We start from the raw sequence: 25,428 nt of genomic DNA on the forward strand, positions 1-25,428 counted from the left end.
AGCGATCAGCAGCATTCATTCAAAAGGGCGGAGCAAGGGATAGAACAGAACTTGATGCGGTCGTGACGTAGACTTCATCGAGACCTTTAATCCTCTTCCGCAGCAGTACAGCCGGTATCGAAAGGAGGGGGTATACGGTCGGTCAGGACTGGATTTCGGAGGCTACAATATAAGGCTAACTTTAACATGAATAAATAGGGGCTTAGATTCATCGTGTTTAAAATAAGAAACAAATATTAATTTTAGAAAACGCCGACCAAACAGAGACAAACCCCTCATCTCTCGTAGACTATTTATCTGTCGACGCATCTATTCTGCACATTCTCCTATGTTGTTCTAGGCGGAGGAATGGACAACTGCGTTCATCCATATTTGTAGATAAATAAATGGGTGATTACGTTTTTGTTTATTACAGACAGCGACCATTGGACACCGCTCTACTCCTCGACGGACGCACTCTAATATCTGCTCCTCCTCTTCTCCGGTTTCCATCCGCCAGTTGCGCCCCGGCTCGCCCTTGGTCTCGCACAGTAGCGTCGCCGCCTTGTCCCCACTGTTCCTGTCAGTTGCTGCGCATCGGCAAAACATGCAGGATGAGCCTGTGGGGGTGACAACCGAACAACGACCCCCGCCAACAGAGGAAAAGTAGTACAGAAAAAACAACACAATCAATAAAGCCGGGATACAGCAACCAAATGAAACAAACAACCAGCTGGGAGCCCTCACTTCCAACTACAACCACCTGAACCAGAATCCAGATTTTGGTCAAGATCATTTTTGCCCTACACAGTCTATATTTGACCTTCAGCACGAGTGGAACATACATCATCTAGCTGAGTTTGGATGCACTGAGTCGCCCCTACCCCAAGGAAAATTCAGTCACCTGCCGCTGAGGCAGCCTTTCACCGCTCAAGTCTCCACCAAACCCGCGTGCAGCACAGACTCCAGCCCCGGACGAATCAGCGGCTCGCCAGTGGGGGAGGTTAAAGCCGATGTGGAGACTGTCGCGTCGCCATCGCCCACTTCCGTAAATCCAAACAAGGTTCAGATACAAATGGACTCCCTCATCACCCACCATATAAATAACGGCAATGACAGTGGCACCGGCAATATGTTGGCCGGAAGTCTCGGGGGCGGTTTTCCAAACCTCCAGAACCAAGAGATGCAGAACCCGAGTGGTGGCTCAGCTTCACCTCCACTCCATGGATTCGGAACCCCGTGGTCGGTTCAGACCAGCTCCCCACCACCCGTCTCCAACTCGGCCAACCCTATCCACCACGCAAACGCGATTAATCAGATGGCTCATACCGAGCCAGACAACAGCTTTTATCCCGGTATCCCCTCCTCCATCAACCCAGCCTTCTTCCAGAGTTTTTCTCCGGTGTCGGCTAATCCGTGCCCCGGCATTAACGTGCAGGGCTTCACCAGTCCGTTCTCGCACCAGATCAACGCTCCTCAGCAGACGCAGCAGAGCCGCCGGTCCCCAGTCAGCCCCCAGATGCACCCCCAGCACCATCATCAGCACCAGCAAGGCGTCTTCCTGCAGCAGAGGAACAACTACAACCACCACCACCAGGTGAGCTATCTCCAGTCCTCTCTACGCATCTGTTGACACGGAAACCATAACCAGGATCCCCATAGAATAGAGGATTGATCCTTTAAAATGACAGATATATAGAAACTGTTAGAGTTGGTGGGAGATATTCATATAATACTTGTTTGTAAAGCTAATGTAAATTAGTGCACATCAATGTCACTCCTAGATTGTATTAGGCTCAGGCCATGGTTATGAATAAGTTATTACATGTTAGTTAGCCTACTATACAGAAGTGCATAAAAGCAGCTATGATGATGAAAACAAATGCGTCCCTGTGCTCCCAGAACATGTAAGAGCTGCCCGGGCCAATGTAAGGCAGGGACGACATTATTCAATAAACCCCACACTGTGTGTGTGAGTGTGTGTGTTTGCATGCGTGTGACTAATAGATCTGAGGTTCAAATGTAAATGTAATCATCACATGCTTGGTAAACAACAGATGTAGACTAACAGTGAAATGCTTACTTACAGGCCCTTCCCAACAATGCAGAGAGAAACAACAGTTGTAGACTAACAGTGAAATGCTTACTTACAGGCCCTTCCCAACAATGCAGAGAGAAACAACAGATGTAGACTAACAGTGAAATGCTTACTTACGGGCCCTTCCCAACAATGCAGAGAGAAACAACAGATGTAGACTAACAGTGAAATGCTTACTTACAGGCCCTTCCCAACAATGCAGAGAGAAACAACAGATGTAGACTAACAGTGAAATGCTTACTTACAGGCCCTTCCCAACAATGCAGAGAGAAACAACAGATGTAGACTAACAGTGAAATGCTTACTTACGGGCCCTTCCCAACAATGCAGAGAGAAACAACAGATGTAGACTAACAGTGAAATGCTTACTTACGGGCCCTTCCCAACAATGCAGAGAGAAACAACAGATGTAGACTAACAGTGAAATGCTTACTTACGGGCCCTTCCCAACAATGCAGAGAGAAACAACAGATGTAGACTAACAGTGAAATGCTTACTTACGGGCCCTTCCCAACAATGCAGAGAGAAACAACAGATGTAGACTAACAGTGAAATGCTTACTTACAGGCCCTTCCCAACAATGCAGAGAGAAACAACAGATGTAGACTAACAGTGAAATGCTTACTTACGGGCCCTTCCCAACAATGCAGAGAGAAACAACAGATGTAGACTAACAGTGAAATGCTTACTTACGGGCCCTTCCCAATAATGCAGAGAGAAACAACAGATGTAGACTAACAGTGAAATGCTTACTTACAGGCCCTTCCCAACAATGCAGAGAGAAACAACAGATGTAGACTAACAGTGAAATGCTTACTTACAGGCCCTTCGCAAACAATGCAGAGAGAAACAACAGATGTAGACTAACAGTGAAATGCTTACTTACAGGCCCTTCCCAACAATGCAGAGAGAAACAACAAGTGTAGACTAACAGTGAAATGCTTACTTACAGGCCCTTCCCAACAATGCAGAGAGAAACAACAGATGTAGACTAACAGTGAAATGCTTACTTACAGGCCCTTCCCAACAATGCAGAGAGAAACAACAGATGTAGACTAACAGTGAAATGCTTACTTACAGGCCCTTCCCAACAATGCAGAGAGAAACAACAGATGTAGACTAACAGTGAAATGCTTACTTACAGGCCCTTCCCAACAATGCAGAGAGAAACAACAGATGTAGACTAACAGTGAAATGCTTACTTACAGGCCCGTCCCAACAATGCAGAGAGAAACAACAGGTGTAGACTAACAGTGAAATGCTTACTTACGGGCCCTTCCCAACAATGCAGAGAGAAACAACAGATGTAGACTAACAGTGAAATGCTTACTTACAGGCCCTTCCCAACAATGCAGAGAGAAACAACAGATGTAGACTAACAGTGAAATGCTTACTTACAGGCCCTTCCCAACAATGCAGAGAGAAACAACAGATGTAGACTAACAGTGAAATGCTTACTTACAGGCCCTTCCCAACAATGCAGAGAGAAACAACAGGTGTAGACTAACAGTGAAATGCTTACTTACAGGCCCTTCCCAACAATGCAGAGAGAAACAACAGGTGTAGACTAACAGTGAAATGCTTACTTACAGGCCCTTCCCAACAATGCAGAGAGAAACAACAGATGTAGACTAACAGTGAAATGCTTACTTACAGGCCCTTCCCAACAATGCAGAGAGAAACAACAGATGTAGACTAACAGTGAAATGCTTACTTACAGGCCCTTCCCAACAATGCAGAGAGAAACAACAGATGTAGACTAACAGTGAAATGCTTACTTACAGGCCCTTCCCAACAATGCAGAGAGAAACAACAGATGTAGACTAACAGTGAAATGCTTACTTACAGGCCCTTCCCAACAATGCAGAGAGAAACAACAGGTGTAGACTAACAGTGAAATGCTTACTTACAGGCCCTTCCCAACAATGCAGAGAGAAACAACAGGTGTAGACTAACAGTGAAATGCTTACTTACGGGCCCTTCCCAACAATGCAGAGAGAAACAACAGATGTAGACTAACAGTGAAATGCTTACTTACAGGCCCTTCCCAACAATGCAGAGAGAAACAACAGGTGTAGACTAACAGTGAAATGCTTACTTACAGGCCCTTCCCAACAATGCAGAGAGAAACAACAGGTGTAGACTAACAGTGAAATGCTTACTTACGGGCCCTTCCCAACAATGCAGAGAGAAACAACAGATGTAGACTAACAGTGAAATGCTTACTTACAGGCCCTTCCCAACAATGCAGAGAGAAACAACAGGTGTAGACTAACAGTGAAATGCTTACTTACAGGCCCTTCCCAACAATGCAGAGAGAAACAACAGGTGTAGACTAACAGTGAAATGCTTACTTACAGGCCCTTCCCAACAATGCAGAGAGAAACAACAGGTGTAGACTAACAGTGAAATGCTTACTTACAGGCCCTTCCCAACAATGCAGAGAGAAACAACAGGTGTAGACTAACAGTGAAATGCTTACTTACGGGCCCTTCCCAACAATGCAGAGAGAAACAACAGATGTAGACTAACAGTGAAATGCTTACTTACGGGCCCTTCCCAACAATGCAGAGAGAAACAACAGGTGTAGACTAACAGTGAAATGCTTACTTACAGGCCCTTCCCAACAATGCAGAGAGAAACAACAGGTGTAGACTAACAGTGAAATGCTTACTTACAGGCCCTTCCCAACAATGCAGAGAGAAACAACAGGTGTAGACTAACAGTGAAATGCTTACTTACGGGGCCCTTCCCAACAATGCAGAGAGAAACAACAGATGTAGACTAACAGTGAAATGCTTACTTTCGGAACCCTTCCCAACAATGCAGAGAAAGAAAATAGAGAAATAATAGCAAGGTAAAACACATAATAATAAATACACAATGGGCAGCGATAACTTGGCTCTATACACGGGGTACCAATACCGAGTCGGTGTGCAGGGGTACGAGGTAATTGAGGTAGATATGTACATACAACTAGGAATAAAGTCACAGATAATAAACAGTAGTGTGTGTGATGAGACAAAAGAAAGTTAGTGCAGAAAGGGTCAATGCAGATAGTTAAATAGTCCAGGTAGCTGTTTTAGTTAACTATTTAACTAACTATTTAGCTGTCTTATCGCTTGGGGGTAGAAGCTGTTCTGGGTTCTGTTGGTTCCAGACTTGGTGCATCGGTACTGCTTGCCGTGCTGTAGCAGAGAGAACAGTTTATGACTTGTGTGGCTGGAGTAAGTGACCATTTCTAGGGCCTTCCTTTGACACCGCCTGGTATACAGGTCCTAGATGGCAGGGAGCTCGGCCCCAGTGATGTACTGGGCCGTACGCACTACCCCCTGCGCCTTGCGGTCAGATGCTAAGCAGTTGCCATACCAAGTGGTGATGCCGCCAGCTCTCAATGGTGCAGCTGTAGAACTGTATAACTTTTTGAGGATCGTTAAATCTTCTCAACCTCCTGAGGGGAAGAGGCGTTGTCATGCCCTCTTCACGACTGTGTTGGTGTGTGTGGACCATGAAAGATCCTTAGTAATGTGAACACCGAAGAACTTGAAGTTCTCGACCCACTCCACTACAGCACCATCGATGTGAATGGGGGCGTGCTTGGCCCTCCGTTTCCTATAGTCAACGATCAGCTCCATTGTCTTTCTGACGTTGAGGGAGAGGTTCATGTACTTACTATGACTGGGATATGTGGTTATCCCACCAAGCTATCTTAAGATGAATGCACTAACTTTAAGTAGCTCTGGATAAGAGCGTCCACTAAATTACTCAAATGTAAATGTCATTGTGTGAGTGTGTGGTGAGAGAGAGTGAGAGAGAGAGAGAGAGAGAGAGAGAGAGAGCGAGAGAGAGAGAGAACGAGAGAGAGAGAGTGAGAGAGAGAGAGACAGAGAGAGCGAGAGAGAGAGCGAGAGAGAGAGAGAGAGAGAGAGAGAGAGAGAGCGGGAGAGAGAGAGAGAGAGAGAGCGGGAGAGAGAAATGGATGTTGGTGGTGTCAGTGTGCACGGGATACTTTGTATTAGTCTTAAAGCCCTAAATCTTCTTACCCTTCCAACCCCTCCACAGAACCAGGTCATTGTAGGCTGTTGCAGAGGGAAACACAGGATCAAAAGAAACACACAAAATACCAACAATGAATACAATTTCACATTCAGCCTCTATCCACTCCTCCCCGTCCTCTCTCTCTCTCTCTAGCCCATGGTGAAGCAATCTCCCTGGGGGGGCAGTCACCAGGGGAGTGGTTGGAGCTCTGGTGGTATGTCCTGGGGTCGGGACCACCGTCGTGGTGGAGGCATGGGCATCCCGGGCTCTGTCAGCCAGGTCTCCCCCATGAAAAAACCCTTCTCCAGTAACGTCATCGCACCGCCCAAGTTCCCCCGTTCCGCCGGCCCCATGGGCCCCAAGGCCTGGATTGAGGAGAACATGTTCCGAACAGACAGTAACAGTAACACGCTTATGCCTCTCCAGGTACGTGCTTTGACTGTGGTGTCTGTGTTTTTCTCAGTAAGCATAGACTGAGTGCTGCTTTAAACCTACAAAACATTAGGAACACCTGCTCTTTCTATGACATAGACTGACCAGGTGAATCCAGGTGAAAGCTATGATCCCATATTGATGTCACCTGTTAAATCCACTTCAATCAGTGTAGATGAAGGGGAGAAGTCAGGTTAAATAAGGATTTTTAAGCCTTGAGACAATTGAGACATGAATTGTGTATGTGTGCCATTCAGAGGGTGAATGGGCAAGACAAAAGATTTAAGTGCCTTTGAACGAGGTATGGTAGTAGGTGCCATGCGTGTGTGTGTCAAGAACTGCAACGCTGCTGGGTTTTTCACGCTCAACAGTTTCCCGTGTGTATCAAAAATGGTCCACCACCCAAAGGACATCCAGCCAACTTGACACAACTGTGGGAAGCATTGGAGTCAATATGGATCAGCATCCCTGTGGAATGCTTTGACAGCTTGTAGATTCCATGCCCTGACGAATTGAGGCTGTTGCTAATGTTTTGTACACTCAGTGTAAATTTACAGGGGCCTGTGTGTGTGTGTGTGTGTGTGTGTGTACTGTATACTGGTGGGTGTAGTGTAAAAGGGTTTTAATGCAGTGAGTGAAATAGGGCCGGACTCATAGGATTACAGAATTATTTCCTGAATTAGATATTGAAGCCAGAGCGTGAGTGAGAGAGTGGGTGTTTGAGAGAGAGTGGTCGATGAAAGGTAGAGAGAGAGAGAGAGCAGGGATGACAGAAGAACAGTTTAAATGATGGGAATGGGACAGTTTAATATTCACAGCCCTGTTTTCAAAGTGCAGAGTGTTTCAGAGTGTAGGATTGTGGGAAAGAAGGAGCAGGAAGGCGACAAACATCAAACGCAGAAAGCCAGACAGAGAAAGCAAAGCAGGAGGCAGAGGGGAAGACAGAGAGCCGGGAGGGAGCAGAGGGGGGAGAGGGGAAGACAGAGAGCCGGGAGGGAGCAGAGGGGGGAGAGAGGAAGACAGAGAGCCGGGAGGGAGCAGAGGGGGGAGAGAGGAAGGGGGAAAGTGTAAAGGGGCTCTTTAGAAAACACACAGCTGAGAATCAATGTCACTCCCAGATGACGAGCAGAATTACCATTTCAATCAGACGGGAGCAGTGTTATTTATTTCTGCCATAGTGGGAGGTGTCAGGGAGTAGGGCTGCTTTAAAGCTACTTTAACACCACGTTTAGCAGGTTTCACCTGAGTCTATTTCAGGATGGGAGTTGTTATAGCTCTATGTACACATACTTCAAGACCCATAACTGATGTCATCTAATTATGCACAGCACAGTTCTGACCTTTTAAGTACAAAAGGGGGAAACTGGAGGCAGAAGGCCTTAAGAAAGGATCTTTGGGTGGGCCACAGTCACCATACTGTATTTTCCCAGGTGGAGACTGGAAAAACACGCTAGTTATTCCCCTGATCTATTTTTCAAAGTAATCCCCTCATCACTTTCTCCCTTCTGTCATGGCTCTGCTCTTCCTCTTCCAGGAAGCAGGCGAGGCTCCATGAATTGTTCATTTCCATAAACAGTGTCCGACTAGCAATTCCTCAGATTCCATACACGTCTCCTCTCTTTTCCTTCCTTCCTCTGTGTTATGTTTGGATAGGGCTTTTTGCATTTGTGCTTCATCATGATGTGAACGTCATTGACAGAGATATGTAGAGGGAGAGAGAGAGGGGTGTATGCTGGCACTGGGAGAGAAAGAGAGGTGACCTACTGCCTATTCCGTGGAGTGTACATTCCTACACGCTTCGATCATTCCATAATAATGCCTTTATAAATCCTTCATAAGATATGTCATACCATATAAAGGATGTTATACTACACAGACCTGTACTACATTCTTATTCGGTGACAGTGTGGCAACACTCCTTCAGTTGCTACAGTTGCTACAGCATCACATAAACTAGAATGTCCACCCGATGACAGGCTATAGGATATTTAACGGCCATGTTGTTTTTTCCTCTGTGTAAAGCCCAGCTATAAACAGGCCTGGAGGGAACCTGGCCGGTCTGCCTGTAATAATCTGGTATTATCCAACCAATGGCCTTTTCTCTCTACCCTTCCTCTTACTGTCAGAGGCCCTGACTTATGCTTCAGAGTCAGGCAGTAAACGTTAGCCTAACATTAGCCTAAAAATCACACACAGATTGACCACTGGACCACTTTTAGATGAGTGTTTTCAATGCTGTCTGTGGAGAAGTAGTGTGTGGAGTACTGTTGAGTGGTGGTCTGGCTATGTGATGAACATACGTCTAGCATGTTCGGCACGTAGAAAATGTTTTTATTGTCTAATTAGATAACAGTGTAAATGTTAAGTTGTGAGAGGTGCCTGGGCCTTGAACAGACGGCCCGACCCCTCAACAAGCTAGATAGGGAGATCATAATTTGGTTTGCCCAACTCCTTAATCATCTTTCTCCTGTTCACCTGAGAGGTGCTTTTACTATCTCGCCTCTTGTTCTCAACCGGGAGAGGGCACAGATCTGTATAAACCATTTTCTAAGTCTTTCTTCTAAAGGCTCTGAGTGGGCTCTGGTTTAGATCTACTGTACAGGGGTCTGTATTATTGTCCCTCTGATGAATTCGTAATAACCTCCATCCCATCCCAGAAAGCACTCTGGTTAAATCCCTGGATTTGGTTTCCCCTCTCTCTTTCTCGTTATTCGTTTTTTATCCATGGATGTGCTGTCCAGAATATTAAGCCACACCCACAGGCTTACCCATGCCTACAGCATGTACCAGACCACTGCAGGGTTCCAGTTGTTGCATGTGTGTGTTTCAGTTTGACAGTTTTTTTCCCAGTTGTTTAAGCCTTCATATCTCTGTCCTTCCCTCTCTCCCTCTCTCCCCTCAGGATCGATCTAGAATGTACGACACTCTAAACATGCACTCACTGGAAAGCTCTCTGATTGACATCATGCGGGCGGAGCAGGATCCAATGAAGGGTGAGACACTACTTATTTACTCCCTCCCCACCGTCGTTAATTCTCATACTTACTGTACTTACTCACTGTATAATGGGGAAGGGCATTGTGATTATGGAGAATGGTGATTAGGGGGAATGCATTTGAGGCGCAGCATACTCTTTCCCAAGGAACTGACAGGCTTCCTGCTCCCTCCTCGAGGCATGTTGTTTTCCCCAGCTCGAGCAGCTTATGTTCTCCCTGGTAAGAGTAAGTATTACTGCCACCACCGGCTGTGCCTTTAAATTAACTTACAGCCCTGATCCTGCTGCTACTGCTACTGCTTAACCTGGGGCACACTGACAGACAGAGGAGTCAGGCAGCCTGGCAGCACTCTCTGTCCTGATAGGATAGGGTAGGACACTCCTCAAAGGGACAAGGAGTAGGGTGACTGGGCTGGCCCAGGAGTAGGGTGACTGAGCTTGCCCAGGAGTAGGGTGGCAGGGCTGGCCCAGGAGTAGGGTGACTGAGCTTGCCCAGGAGTAGGGTGACAGGGCTGGCCCAGGAGTAGGGTGACTGAGCTTGCCCAGGAGTAGGGTGACTGAGCTTGCCCAGGAGTAGGGTGACAGGGCTGGCCCAGGAGTAGGGTGACAAGGCTGGCCCAGGAGTAGGGTGACTGGGCTGGCCCAGGAGTAGGGTGACAGGGCTGGCCCAGGAGTAGGGTGACTGGGCTGGCCCAGGAGTAGGGTGACTGGGCTGGCCCAGGAGTAGAGTGACAGGGCTGGCCCAGGAGTAGAGTGACAGGGCTGGCCCAGGAGTAGAGTGACAGGGCTGGCCCAGGTGCTGGATCTTGAGGAGAGACTCCATCCAGGTAAACTGCAGTCAGTGTAAAATGACTCCTGGCTAGCTACACACATGGTTAAGCCTACTGGCTTCAACATACTCCCCCAAACCACGGACAGGAGGCTCCTAAGCCTATATGGCAGAGACTGGGAGACAATTTTACATTTACAGTACACAGCACAAACCCTTACATTGAATTTGGCACAGTATACTACCCATGAAATACTATTATTATTGTTAATTATTTACTAGTCTACACTGACAGACAGGAGTCAGGCAGCCTGGCAGCACTCTCTGTCCTGATAGGATAGGGTAGGACACTCCTCAAAGGGACAAGGAGTAGGGTGACTGGGCTGGCCCAGGAGTAGGGTGACTGAGCTTGCCCAGGAGTAGGGTGACTGAGCTTGCCCAGGAGTAGGGTGGCAGGGCTGGCCCAGGAGTAGGGTGACTGAGCTTGCCCAGGAGTAGGGTGACAGGGCTGGCCCAGGAGTAGGGTGACTGAGCTTGCCCAGGAGTAGGGTGACTGAGCTTGCCCAGGAGTAGGGTGACAGGGCTGGCCCAGGAGTAGGGTGACAAGGCTGGCCCAGGAGTAGGGTGACTGGGCTGGCCCAGGAGTAGGGTGACAGGGCTGGCCCAGGAGTAGGGTGACTGGGCTGGCCCAGGAGTAGGGTGACTGGGCTGGCTCAGGAGTAGGGTGACTGGGCTGGCCCAGGAGTAGAGTGACAGGGCTGGCCCAGGAGTAGAGTGACAGGGCTGGCCCAGGTGCTGGATCTTGAGGAGAGACTGCATCCAGGTAAACTGCAGTCAGTGTAAAATGACTCCTGGCTAGCTACACACATGGTTAAGCCTACTGGCTTCAACATACTCCCCCAAACCACGGACAGGAGGCTCCTAAGTCTATATGGCAGAGACTGGGAGACAATTTTACATTTACAGTACACAGCACAAACCCTTACATTGAATTTGGCACAGTATACTACCCATGAAATACTATTATTATTGTTAATTATTTACTAGTCTAGATAGCAATGTCATTCTCACAGCCAGTGTCCTGTACTCCACCTGTCCAGGACTCTTGAGTTGAATTTCTTGTTTAGCCTGCAGGAGCAGATAGAGCAGACATTTTAGTCATTTAGCAGATAGTCTTATCCAGAGCCACTTACAGGAACAATTAGTGTTAAGTGCCTTGCTCAAGGGCACACCAGCAGACTTGTCACCTAGTTGGCTCATGGATTCGAACCAGCAACCTTCTGGTTACTGACCCATCGCTCTGCCGACATAGGCCAGTATTCACAGCACAGAGAACCAGAGGGAAACAGACTAAATTTAGACATGATCGCGCATTCACACACAGCATGTGACAGCCAGAGGAGTGCGGAGAGGAGGGTGGAGGGGAGGGGACAGTAGGGGAGGGTGGTCTTTGCCATTTATAGCCCTGACTGCTAGGCACAGGGCTAAGCTAACAGAGCAGAAGCAGAAGGCAAGCACAAACCTAACAGGGCTTTAGAAATGAGCTTAGCTAATTGGGCATGGGAGATGTACCATGCTAACATGGCAGTGGAAAAGGGTTGCTTCTTTTTCAACTGGAGATCAGATCATTTGCCGGTATGCATTCTTTCTCTGTTCACACGGCTGAGGTTCTTTCCATTAAATAACTGACTTTTGCTTCTGATACTTCATTAGGGTTAACCCAAATTGATTCAGGGTTTTACTTTGTGATAAAACATTTAGATAACCAGGAAGTTGGCGATGTTTACATTGGCGATGTTTACATAATAGCAAGTGATTCAGGTTTTGCATTGCATTCTAGGTAACATTCTCTGTAGCTTAACATGCTAAGCAAGTTCTATATATATTTTTTTTTTCCAGCTCAAGCTGTCTCCATGGATCAACAGGGTATTGTTCTGTGTTCTGTTTCTGACACTACAGCTCAGTAGGCTATCAGTAGGCTTGTGACAAGGGTGCTGCTGCTCCATATACATGGCCGTGCCCGTGATGGCCTCGCCCTGGCCTCTCCATCTGCTGAGAGTCTCATCCCTGTGTGTATGTGTGTGTGTGTGTGTGTTGTGTGTGTCTCTCTCTAATGTCAGGCCGTGTGGGATGCCCTCACCCTGGAGCCGACGGCCTGCTCATGCTCAATGGTAATTATCTCTCCTGGCCAACGCCAGCTTGTGTCTCTTTTTCCATCTCCTTTTCAGTGTAAATGTTTCCATATCATGATTATCACATTGGGGACGCTTAACCAGGCTAGTTCGAGAAGCAGGCTAGACAGTATGTGTAGAATGGACATTTCTGACACTTTTCTGAACTTCTGGGTTGCTTTGTTTAATGAGTAGTGTTGGTTCTCCTATGCTGTGCTGTGGGTGTCAGTTAGACTGACAGTAGACAGTAGTAACAGTGTAGTAAACATGTCTCCTGTTATATATGTAAATAGAATCTATAGGACAAAGTCAGCCATCATGTCAACTCTAAAAATCTCATGAGGGATATGCATTGTTGCTGTAATCCTACAGTGGCTTAAGATAATGAAGTCCTGTATGTCCAAGAGGAATGTTTAATAGTGTCCTTCGCACAATGAAGTGAAATGCCTAGTTGTCTAAGTCTAAGACAAATTTGCCCAATCTCGTTTTTTGCACATTCTGCTCTCAGAGAACAGTTCGCTTTGAAACTGCAGTCAAAGTGCAGTAACTGCAGTCGACTGTGGTATTTTGGATTGCAGAATGCAGTTATACTGCAAAATTACTGCAGTAACAAAAAACAGTGTTATTTTAGACACAGTATTTGCAGCACACTGTAGTTATACTGCAGTGTACTGCAGTTATACTGCACTCTGACTGCAATATGTTTTCGTAAGTGCTGGACAGGTTAGGTTATATGATGAGATGGATAAGAGCATTTGTATTTGTTAATTGGCAGCTAAGCACTGATCATCATGCCACTTAATTTGATACAAATTAAGACCCTCAATATTTATTGGAAAGGAGCATCAAGCTCATCACCGTGCACTTTCACCACACTGTAGCCTAAACTGTGCATGCATTTCCAAGTTGCAGTGGGAGGACCACCAGCATAGCATCGCATGACAGCAAATGTACCTCCACATGCTAGATATTCTATCTACAATTGCGCAAGTAATCATTTCCACCACAATTTGTTGCGTAATTCATTTTAACGACTCAAAAAGATCCCACTATGTCGAACGAACAAATGATCTGTCAGCGTTTATGAAACGGACACTTCCATGACACTTTTTTTGATACACAATGACATTACTCACATAAAAACTGTGGAGGGAAACGTAATGACAATCTTGTGACCATAATAAGGTTTTATGATACTCCAACCATGCAGTCAGATGAGGAGGAGATGAAAGGGGGTAGGGCTAAATCATGGTACTAGGTACTTAGTTTGATTGCTCTGTAGTGTCAGTAGTACCAGCCAGGTCTGTGGGTGATTTACTTTGCGAGGAATGTCTGCAAGACATAAAACCACTCTTTACTTTGTTTACGTACAGCAAGGAGCTATGGGAGACGCCGAGGTAAAGCCGCCTTCATGTGACGTGCAGTCTGTGTCATGTCATGTGTGTTGCGTGTACATACACTACACAGCATGGTTTAATGCTACTGAACTGCAGCTACCAAAACAGTGTCTGGATACAAACAATTCAGTGTTTCTAGCGTCAGCATGACTCATCACCAACCGTGAAAAGGCTCAGTTCAGTCAAAACCTTTCCTGTGTTTTGTATCATATTGTAAAACAGCTGATGAAACTAGCACTGTAAAAGTGTGTCTTTTTTTAATCGGTGTTATTTCCTGATAGTTACTAGTTGAAAATACAATCCACAAAGGACCTTCTAATCAGTGTGTTTGCACGGACGGGAGTTTCTGCTTGCCTGGTGTTATTGATATTGATACAAAACGACTGCATTGGGCCTTTAACTGATGTGGGAGACAACAAAAAAAAGATTTAGTATGAATAATACGTGGTGTCCCAAGCAGTTGCTTCTTGTACCAGCATTTGCTTTTTGTTTTTGATTGTACTATGTTACAGGTCACTGTGCTGCACCATATGTGTTTACATCCAGACATAGCACATTGCTATAGGTTTCAGACTCAGTAAACCATAGGTTTTCCTCAGTCCATTACTCTAACCCCTGCTACTGCTTTCTTACCAGATCTCTATCCTGTCCTCTCTGTCTGCTGTCTGTCAGTCAGTCACAGAGCTCTGGCTGGAGAATTCATGGTTGCGTGTCTTGGTCTTACAGCACATCTATACTAGATTGCACATAATCCTCTTTCACTTCATGTTTATACTTTACATTGTAGCTACAAAGCACAAAGCCTGATGACAGTTGTCAACAGCCATGGCACATGTTGTTATAGGCCCTTTGCATTTATCATGTGATTCATTATAAAACGAGAAGTGTTTCAGAGCAGGCTGGTGGGAGGAGCTATAGGAGGAAGGGCTCATTGTAATGGCTGGAATGGAATTAATGGAACAGAGTCAAAAATGTGGTGTCCATAGGTTTGATACTTTTCCATTTATTCCATTCCAGCCATAAAAATGAGCCTGTCCTCCTATAGCTCTTCCCACCAGCCTCCTCTGAGATACATAACATTAAGCAATTGGGCTCCACGAGTGTTCAATCTAGTAACTGTCATTGGGTGTTATAACAGAGATAGTACAGAACCAGTGGTTGCTTCTGTTGTTTACAAACCCCCAAATATTGAATGTGCACAGCAGAAGTAGGGGTGCCTTGTGATGTGACTGTATGTATGTTTGTGTGTATCTATGTGGATGTCATTGTCTATGCGGTCTGACCTCTGACCTCTTCTTCTCAAGGCCGCTCGTCCCTGTTCCCAATTGAAGACAGCCTCCTTGATGACGGGCACGGTAACCAGGGCGTCCCAGGGCTTGACACCAACTGTTACCCCCACCCAAACGGGGAGCGCATTGAGCGTTTCTCCCGCAAAGTGTTTGTGGGCGGCCTTCCCCCTGACATAGATGAAGGTGAGAGGAGGAAGAGCATAACACAATCGTGTTAGTTCAGTGACAGCTTGTCTGTGCCAGTTTATATGGTGGTGTGAACAGTTGATCTTACTCACGTTGGTTCCTTCTTCTTTCCCCCTGCTCCCTGCTCCCTGCTCCCTGCTCCTTCTATCTTTCTCTGGTCAGATGAGATCACCAACAGTTTCCGTCGTTTTGGCCACCTGGTTGTGGACTGGCCACACAAGGCTGAGAGCAAATCCTACTTCCCCCCGAAAGGTAAAGCTCTGCTCAGAATTCCTTTAACTGAAACTGACATAAAGGTACAGTATGTCATAAAGGTACAGTATGTCATAAAGGTACAGTATGTCATAAAGGTACAGTATGTCATAAAGGTATGTTTTAGCACCGTATACTGTATATATATGGCCTGTAGCTATCAATGCAGTCCCTGTGACTGCTGGAAGAGACAGCACAGCTAAGTTAACCCACATTCTCTTTCCATTATGACTACCTACATAGTCTGTATATATAGTACTTGGTCAAATGGGAATAATTCAGTGTATTTGTAGCAGTATTTTCCCCCACTATTGGATATGCTTTCCAGGTGCTATCCCCTGAGAGTGTGTTGTGTGTGTTGCCTAGGTTACGCCTTCCTGCTGTTCCAGGAGGAGAGCTCAGTGCAGGCTCTGATCGAGGCCTGCATGGAGGAGGACGGCAAGCTCTACCTCTGTGTCTCCAGCCCCACCATCAAAGACAAGCCTGTGAGTCCAACACAAACCCAGCTCTCTGTTGGGCCATTTCCACCAGCAAGGACATCTGTGAGACTAGCAACACCTACACTGTGTAACTCTATCTGGCGATGATTAAATGTATGGGATATGTGTGTACGGGTGTGTGTCTCTAGGTCCAGATTCGTCCATGGAACCTGAGTGACAGTGACTTTGTGATGGACGGCTCTCAGGCTCTGGATCCTCGAAAGACCATCTTCGTAGGAGGCGTTCCACGCCCTCTCAGAGCAGGTAAACACACACACACAATCTCCCTCTATCACAGAGCTCTCCCACGCTCCTGTAGTTTTTCACTCCAACCCAAGTCTAACCTGGTTCAGTTTATCAACCAGCTAATTATTAAGGTGTGCTAGATTAGGGTTGGAGTGAAAACCTACAGGACAGTAGCTCTCCAAGTAGAGGGTTGGGCAGCTCTGCTCTAGTTGATCTACTCAGTATGTAATTGGATCGGTATGTTCATGTTGGTGATGGTAAATAGATAAACAGATGTTGTGTTTGAAGTAATATGGGCCGTCTGAAATGCTGGCAATGTTTCCCCCGTGTAATCACATCTCGTATAATTCATCTGACAACCCCCTCCTCCACTCTTTCGCTCTTGCCCCTCCCCCATCTCACCTACTCATGTGTCACCTCCCCATCTCCTCCCCCCGTTCTCTCTCGTTTCTTCTGTTCTGTCTCTTTCTCTCATCTCTCTCCAGTGGAGTTGGCCATGATTATGGACCGTCTCTATGGGGGGGTCTGCTATGCTGGCATCGACACCGATCCAGAGCTCAAGTACCCAAAAGGGGCGGGGCGCGTGGCCTTCTCCAATCAGCAGAGTTACATCGCTGCTATCAGCGCCAGATTCGTCCAGCTGCAACATGGAGACATTGACAAGCGGGTATAGCCTTTCTCCCTCTTTCCCTGCCATCCTTCCCTCCCTCCCACCTACCGCTCCCTCTCATTAACCACACAATCCTGTCAGAGACGTTCTCCTCATGATTTTCTAGGGATGAACAGAGAGAGAGAGTAAGAGAGGGAGCGTGTGAGAGGATCAGTCCTCCTGAGGATTTGTGGTTCAAAGGAAAAGAGTGTGTGTGTTCCCTCAGCATCACACGCAGATAGTTAGACGGTGGTTGCTATGGAGAAGAGAATGCTTGTTAGTGCTGATTGAATTAGTTCCATTTCTCAGCGCTGACTCCTTTGTCTTTAAATCTCACAGAGCCTCAACCCTGTCCTTGTTTGTATAGTAGCATGTTCATCTCTCACTATGTATACCAGCATTTTATCTGTGCTTTCTCAGTGTATTTACATGCTGTATGCTAAATGTATTTACATCCACACTATTATTTTATAGGTATATTATTTGGATTTTCGACAGGCAGAACAAAAACTTAATTTATGCATACTGGTCAAAATTAATTAGGGTTAGGTTTAGGAACAAATGTCAGGTTTAGGTTAAATTTAGGTTGTTTCGCTGAGGTTAAGGTCAGGGTTATGGAAAGGCATAAAAGTTGGGTTAGCATAATACCGTCCGCCGCCATACTGCAGATTGTCTGCCGGTCAAATATACACTTATCCTATATTATCCTTATCCTATTTCTCAGTATACACTGAGTTTGCAAAACATTAGGAACACCTGCTCTTTCCATGACATAGACTGACCAGGTGAATCCAGGGGAAAGCTATGATCTTCAGTGTAGACAGGTTAAAGAAGGATTTTTAAGTCTTGAGACAATTGAGATGGATTGTGTGTGTGTGCCATTCAGAGGGTGAATGGGCAAGACAAAATATTTAAGTGCATTTGAACAGGGTATGGATGGTGGTAGGTGCCAGGCGCACTGAATTGAGTTTGTCAAGAACTGCAACGCTGCTGGGTTTTTCACGCTCAACAGTTTCCTGTGTGTGTCAAGAATGGTCCACCACCCTAAGGACATCCAGCCAACTTGACAGAACTGTGGGACGCATTGGAGTCAACATGGGCCAGCATCCCTGTGGAACGCTTTTGACACCTTGTAGAGTCCATCCCTCTACAAATTGAGGCTGTTCTGAGGGAAAAACGGGGTGCAACTCAATATTGGGAAGGTGTTCCTAATGTTTTGTACACTCAGTGTATGTATCTGTGCTGTGTCTGAGTATTCCACTTCTCATCCCCTCCATGCCCCTGTACCCCTGTACCCCTGCAGGTGGAGGTGAAGCCCTATGTTCTGGATGACCAGCTTTGTGATGAGTGCCAGGGGGCGCGTTGTGGGGGGAAGTTTGCCCCTTTCTTCTGCGCCAACGTGACCTGCCTGCAGTACTACTGTGAGTTCTGCTGGGCTAACATCCACTCCCGCGCCGGCCGAGAGTTCCACAAGCCGCTGGTCAAAGAGGGGGCTGACCGCCCAAGGCAAATTCACTTCCGCTGGAACTGAAGAGAAACGCGATCACATGTCACTATGGAGACATGGTCAGAAGCAACAGTCAAGGAAGAGAGACATCGCCAGGCAGGAAAAAGTGTCATCGCCCTGCTTCTTACCGTAAGCTATCAGTATAGAGTACATAACAGTATACAATATATCTATCTTTTGTAGCAGCCAAACATTACAAGCCTCAGTTTTTCACCAAACCCCCCCCCTCCCCTTTCACATCTCAGGCTCTAACAACTTTTTTTGTGGTACCTTCATGTTTTTTAAGAGGATATTTAAAAAGAGATAGATGTTTTGTAGTTTTTCAAATTATTTTTATATGTGAGATTTAACGTAGATATGAGAATGTCTTTGCATGGGGGTAGCCTGTCTGTCTGTCTGTCTGTCTGTTTGTCTGCTGCTAGCCACCCCCTAGTGGGTGTAGCGTGCCCTTGTTTCTGGGAAAACCTTGATTTGATAATCTGGACACCTGCCCCAGGTCATTTACCAAAGGTAGCAAAATGATAGGAAGCGTAAAAGGGATACACTTCTGCCACAAAACAAACTTTAATTGTTCATTGTTGCTATGTTCTCTTTTTCCTTATTGGGGAAGAGGTACAAAAATGATAGGGTTATTTTTGCTCTCATTTTGACCTGAAAAAATACAACTATAAATATGAATCTGGTTTGTATTAACTCTATTTAACATTTTGAATCACAAGCTATATTAGAAGCTTTGCTGCTATACATAATATATGAATAGATGTATAGGTGTTATATATTAACAGCATCTGTAAACCGTAATCTTGAAAATGAAATGCAGTCTGCACTCAAACACTCATTGCCATGGAAGAATAGAATGTGAAAATTAAAATGCATGTTTGTGCATGCAGGATAGACTTAACCAACACATACAGGATAGACTTAACCAACACATACAGGATAGACTTAACCAACACATACAGGATAGACTTAACCAACACATACAGGATAGACTTAACCAACATGCAGGATAGACTTAACCAACACATGCAGGATAGACTTAACCAACACATGCAGGAAAGACTTAACCAACACATACAGGATAGACTTAACCAACATGCAGGATAGACTTAACCAACACATGCAGGATAGACTTAACCAACACATGCAGGAAAGACTTAACCAACACATGCAGGATAGACTTAACCAACACATACAGGATAGACTTAACCAACACATGCAGGATAGACTTAACCAACACATGCAGGATAGACTTAACCAACACATGCAGGATAGACTTAACCAACACATGCAGGATAGACTTAACCAACATGCAGGATAGACTTAACCAACACATGCAGGATAGACTTAACCAACACATGCAGGAAAGACTTAACCAACACATGCAGGATAGACTTAACCAACACATACAGGATAGACTTAACCAACACATGCAGGATAGACTTAACCAACACATGCAGGATAGACTTAACCAACACATACAGGATAGACTTAACCAACACATACAGGATAGACTTAACCAACACATGCAGGAAAGACTTAACCAACACATACAGGATAGACTTAACCAACACATGCAGGCTAGACTTAACCAACACATACAGGATAGACTTAACCAACACATGCAGGATAGACTTAACCAACACATACAGGATAGACTTAACCAACATGCAGGAAAGACATAACCAACACATACAGGATAGACTTAACCAACACATACAGGATAGACTTAACCAACACATACAGGATAGACTTAACCAACACATGCAGGAAAGACTTAACCAACACATACAGGATAGACTTAACCAACACATGCAGGATAGACTTAACCAACACATACAGGATAGACTTAACCAACACATGCAGGATAGACTTAACCAACACATACAGGATAGACTTAACCAACATGCAGGAAAGACATAACCAACACATACAGGATAGACTTAACCAACACATACAGGATAGACTTAACCAACACATACAGGATAGACTTAACCAACATGCAGGAAAGACTTAACCAACACATGCAGGAAACAGATATCATATAACAGATATCATATAACAGATATCATATAACAAATATCATATAACAGATATCATACATAAACAGATATCATATAACAGATATCATACATAAACAGATATCATATAACAGATATCATATAGCAGATATCATACATAAACAGATATCATATAACAGATATCATACATAAACAGATATCATATAACAGATATCATACATAAACAGATATCATATAACAGATATCATATAACAGATATCATACATAAACAGATATCATATAACAGATATCATGCATAAACAGATATCATATAACAGATATCATACATAAACAGATATCATATAACAGATATCATATAACAGATATCATACATAAACAGATATCATATAACAGATATCATACATAAACAGATATCATATAACAGATATCATACATAAACAGATATCATATAACAGATATCATATAACAGATATCATACATAAACAGATATCATATAACAGATATCATACATAAACAGATATCATATAACAGATATCATATAGCAGATATCATACATAAACAGATATCATATAACAGATATCATACATAAACAGATATCATATAACAGATATCATATAGCAGATATCATACATAAACAGATATCATATAGCAGATATCATACATAAACAGATAGCATGTACAAAAACAATAGAAGCCAGGTGTTCAAAATACCATGGCGATCAAGAAAAATACATTAAAACTACTTACTTAAACATCTTGCATGCATTGATGTTGATACGTTGTTTGATCCGACATACTTATTCAAAAAAATGCTATATTGGTTCTAGACTAGTGGATGCCACCATTTTGTGACGTGGTGGTTTGTGAGGAGTGAAGAAGCTGTTGAGAAGCTGAGTGGTGTTTAGTCAGTGGCTAGTGTCGTCTCTGTGCTGTCTGTGTGGGTCTTGTTAGTGTATGGACAGAGGTTTTAGTTTAGTAACAATGTAGATATACGAGAATGAGATATCACAATATTTTGCCTTCACCCCTCCTTTCCTCCCCACCTTTTTATAGTTACTGTGGTTACTCTAATGTAGCAAAGCACTTAAAAGACCAAAAACACACACAGTAGCCTGGCTGGATCAGCTAACTACAGGCATAGGACTGGGAGATGTGTGTTTGTGTGGTGTAGTGTGCCATGTGTTACACTAGTTGGCTAATCCATACTGCTGTTCAAATGTTGTCATGGAGAAGGATTCGTAAGGAAGCATCTGTCCAATATTTGTTCCTGGGTCGTGTTATCAGGCTATGAATTTTGCAGTTGGGTGAAACTGTTCTATAAGAAATCTGTCTCTCATATGTACAGTAATTACTAGTTATGAGACTCCAGACCTATAGAAAGTGGCCAAGTTCTATGTCCTGCTAGTGAAAGATGACAAAGACACACCCCTTCACTGATAATAATAAAACATTTGGGTCTGCAGAATACATATTAACTGTGTTCTTTGTTTTCTCTAACTGTGACCCTGTGAGGACATCGCTCTTAAATACTTTTCAGGGACAATCCCTCTCTCTGTGAGTAATGACCTGCTGGTGCATTAGCATATCAGCTGTATGGTACTGTACATGTCTGTATCTCTACAGGGTAATATCCCTGTTATTCCTGTGTCATAGTGTTTCTGTATTTCATGCCCTGGTGTGGAGTCCTTGGTATCCGTAGGTCAGGTGTCAAGTGTTGCTGTTACTACCCTATGGGGATACGATTTTATGTTCGTTTATTCACATACTGTATTATTAGAACATTCATTTGTTTAACGTCTTGACCTTGTGACCCCCTCCCTGTCCCAAGCATCTCTAATCACTTTTGATAATATATTATGCACTTCCCTTTCTATATTTCCCTCTCTTTTCCCTTGGATGATTTGATTCTTGACTCATTTTCACCCTAGCAGTTAGATAGCTGATACAATGCGGACGTGGTTTGGGTAACAACCTATTTTGCTCCATTTCATTACTCATGAACAATTCTGTTCTAACAAACTTCTACCTATTTATAATTCTATCAGATGATTTATTGAATACAATTTTTTCATAATTGTGTGCGGAGGCGGTGGTCTTAGGTTTTTCTATGTGAAGGAAGTAGTTATCTAATACGTTCTAATATATTCAAACTGAGTCCCGTTGTTACAGGGAATGCGTTTCTCTCTGTAAATTAACAGGGTGCTGAGCTATGATGACTGGCTCTACAAAATGGTAGCCAAAAAATGATGAACAACAGCTTCAAAGCAAATGAGGGATCCTTTAGCCACCAGCCACCCTACTTGTACTCGAGAGTTCTTGTACGGCGTTCGTGGTGTGGTTGGTGTTCTGCTCAGAACAGAACAGAGCTCGCGTTTACATTGTCACCATTGCCCTGTAACACTTGACTCCTTGTGCTGTTTGTTGAGTCATTTGAGTAATATGTTGAACACTGTTACTTTGTACAGTGCCTTTGGAAAGTATTCAGACCCCTTGACTTTTTTCACGTTTTATTATGTTACAGCCTTATTCTAAAATTGATTAAATTAATACAAATTCTCAGCAATCTACAAAAAATACCCCATAATGACAAAGCAAAAACAGGTTTTTAGACATTTTATTTGCATAAGTATTCAGACCCTTTTGCTATGACATTCGAAATTGAGCTCAGGTGCATCCTGTCTCCATTGATCATTCTTGAGATGTTTCTACAACATGATTGTTGGAGTCCACCTGCGGTAAATTCAATTGATTTTACATGATTTGGATAGGCACACACAATGCATGTCAGAGCAAAAACCAAGCCAAGAGGTCGAAGGAATTTTCCGTAGAGCTGCGAGACAGGATTGTGTCGAGGCACAGATCTGGGGAAGGGTACCAAAACATTTCTGCAGCATTGAAGGTCCCCAATTACACAGTGGCCTCCATCATTCTTAAATGGAAGAAGTTTGGAACCACCAAGACTCTTCATAGAGCTGGCCACCCGGCCAAACTGAGCAATTGGGGGAGGGAGGTGACCAAGAATCCAGTGGTCACTCTGACAGATCTCTAGAGTTCATCTGTGGAGTTTGCAGAACCTTCCAGAAGGACAACCATCTCTGCAGCACTCCACCAATCAGGCCTTTATGGTAGAGTAGCCAGACGGAAGCCACTCCTCAGTAAAAGGCACATGACAGTCCACTTGGAGTTTGCCAAAAACCTGCTTCAGAGTGCTCAAGACCTCAGACTGGGGCGAAGGTTCATCTTCCAACAGGACAACGACCCTAAGCACACAGCCAAGACAACGCAGGAGTGGCCCAGCCAGAGCCCAGACTTGAACCCGACCGAACATCTCTGGAGAGACCTGTAAATAGCTATGCAGCAACACTCCCCATCCAACCTGACATAGTTTGAGAAGATCTGCAGAGAAGAATGGGAGCAACTCCCCAAATACAGGTGTGCCAAGCTTGTAGTGTCATACCCAAGAAGATCCGATGCTGTAATTGCTGCCAAAAGTTCTTCAACAAGTACTGAGTAAAGGTTCTTATTACATTTGCAAATATTTCTAAAAACCTGTTTTTGCTTTGTCATTATTGGGCATTGTGTGTATATTGATGAGGGGGGAAAAACAATGTAATAAATGTTAGAGTAAGGTTGTAACATAACAAAATGTGGAAAAAGCCAAGGGGTCTGAATACTTTCCGAAGGCACTGAATGTGTGTGTCTTTGTTTTTTAAAGAATCATATTTATTTCACTTTTTAGTAGACAAATAACTATTTGATTTTGATTGTATTTTTTATTTCAATAGGTTTGTTATTATTATTATTATTATACATATTTTAGTTGTCCTAATATTCTAATTATGTTATTAAGCCGGGCTCTGTTGAAAGAAAAAAATAAACAAACTATTTCAAAAATCATGTCATTATGTATATATTGATGTATTACTATATAACTGTTTTAATATGTCTAAATGGTTGATATATAAGTTCAGCTTTACACCTTTTAATTGAAGGAAAGAAACATTGAGGGTTCTATTATATTCATGGAAGACACTTGAGATTCTCCCCCTGTTGCATCGAGGCCCGCGGTGCCTCTCCTCATAGATGCTCTGAAACTTGAATATAACACATTTTGAAAGGCTGACTAACCTCGATTCTGTGTTGTGACGTGCAATACTGTTTCTAATGTTTGTATAAAAAGTAAGAATTACAGTGTAAACCTTTTTAATGCAGATTTATTTTTTTCATTGCATATTTTGCATATTTCTGATCCACAGTGTCATTTTTTACTGTCAGAAAAGAAACCCCTTTTCATTGCAACTATTTTTAAATCCAGATATCTTTGTACTGATGTAAATGATTGTAATTATTTTCAATAGTGTTTTGCTAACAAAAAGAGATACTTTTTCATGCATATTTCTATTTCATTTCATTTTCATTTTTTACATTTCATTTAATAGTAGAATACTTTGAAACATTTTTCATATTGTATGTCATTGATATTATTTTGTATTTTTATGTGGCAATATATACAATTTTAAGAGGCTAATTGCATAGATATTATTTTAATTTGAATCATTTTTTAAGCTAAAATCTTTGTAATATTGTTAAAGTAACTAATTTCTAAATTTGAGTTGGTGTATGGATTCACAAAAGTGGTTTGAGGTGTACCGATTGTAATTATTACTCAATGGTTCTTTGATATGCAAAATAGATATAATGTTGATTAAAATGTTTGTTTGTTTTGTATTTAAATGGTGTGTTGATTACAATCTGTTTTCTTTCATTTCCTGAATAAATAAAGACCCATTCTGTTCGGACACAACATGCTTGCCGTTTTTCTCTGTGTTTGTCTCTATGGCTCTGCCTAATGTTTAGGACAGTTGTTCACAAACTTTTTTGATTACTGAACCACCAAATTAATTTTTCTTTGCCCGGAGT

At 43.8% G+C, this 25,428-nt stretch overlaps 1 protein-coding gene across 4 annotated transcripts; it reads left to right on the plus strand.

Moving 5' to 3' along the window:
* The first annotated feature begins 68 nt into the window (after positions 1–68).
* Positions 69–21,193, plus strand: LOC110521646 (cytoplasmic polyadenylation element-binding protein 2). 4 transcript variants are annotated; one of them, XM_021599337.3, is made up of 11 exons: positions 69–1,576; positions 6,269–6,541; positions 9,450–9,540; positions 12,432–12,482; positions 13,856–13,879; positions 15,184–15,351; positions 15,517–15,606; positions 15,973–16,091; positions 16,235–16,349; positions 16,817–16,998; positions 18,284–21,193. In XM_021599337.3, the coding sequence occupies exons 1-11, from the start codon at positions 1,055–1,057 to the stop codon at positions 18,509–18,511; spliced, it is 1,863 nt and encodes a 620-aa protein (XP_021455012.2). In that variant the 5' UTR covers positions 69–1,054; the 3' UTR covers positions 18,512–21,193. The 4 variants fall into 4 exon arrangements, with proteins under 4 accessions (XP_021455012.2, XP_021455013.2, XP_090087867.1 ...); XM_021599338.3 differs by lacking the exon at positions 13,856–13,879 and having other exon boundaries at positions 18,284–19,636; XM_090231741.1 differs by lacking the exons at positions 69–1,576; positions 6,269–6,541; positions 9,450–9,540 and adding an exon at positions 11,810–11,946 and having other exon boundaries at positions 18,284–19,636.
* The last annotated feature ends 4,235 nt before the right edge of the window (positions 21,194–25,428 follow it).

The sequence above is a fragment of the Oncorhynchus mykiss genome, chromosome 4 (assembly GCF_057628025.1).
Source record: "Oncorhynchus mykiss isolate SJ-2025 chromosome 4, ASM5762802v1, whole genome shotgun sequence".
NCBI lineage: Eukaryota > Metazoa > Chordata > Actinopteri > Salmoniformes > Salmonidae > Oncorhynchus > Oncorhynchus mykiss.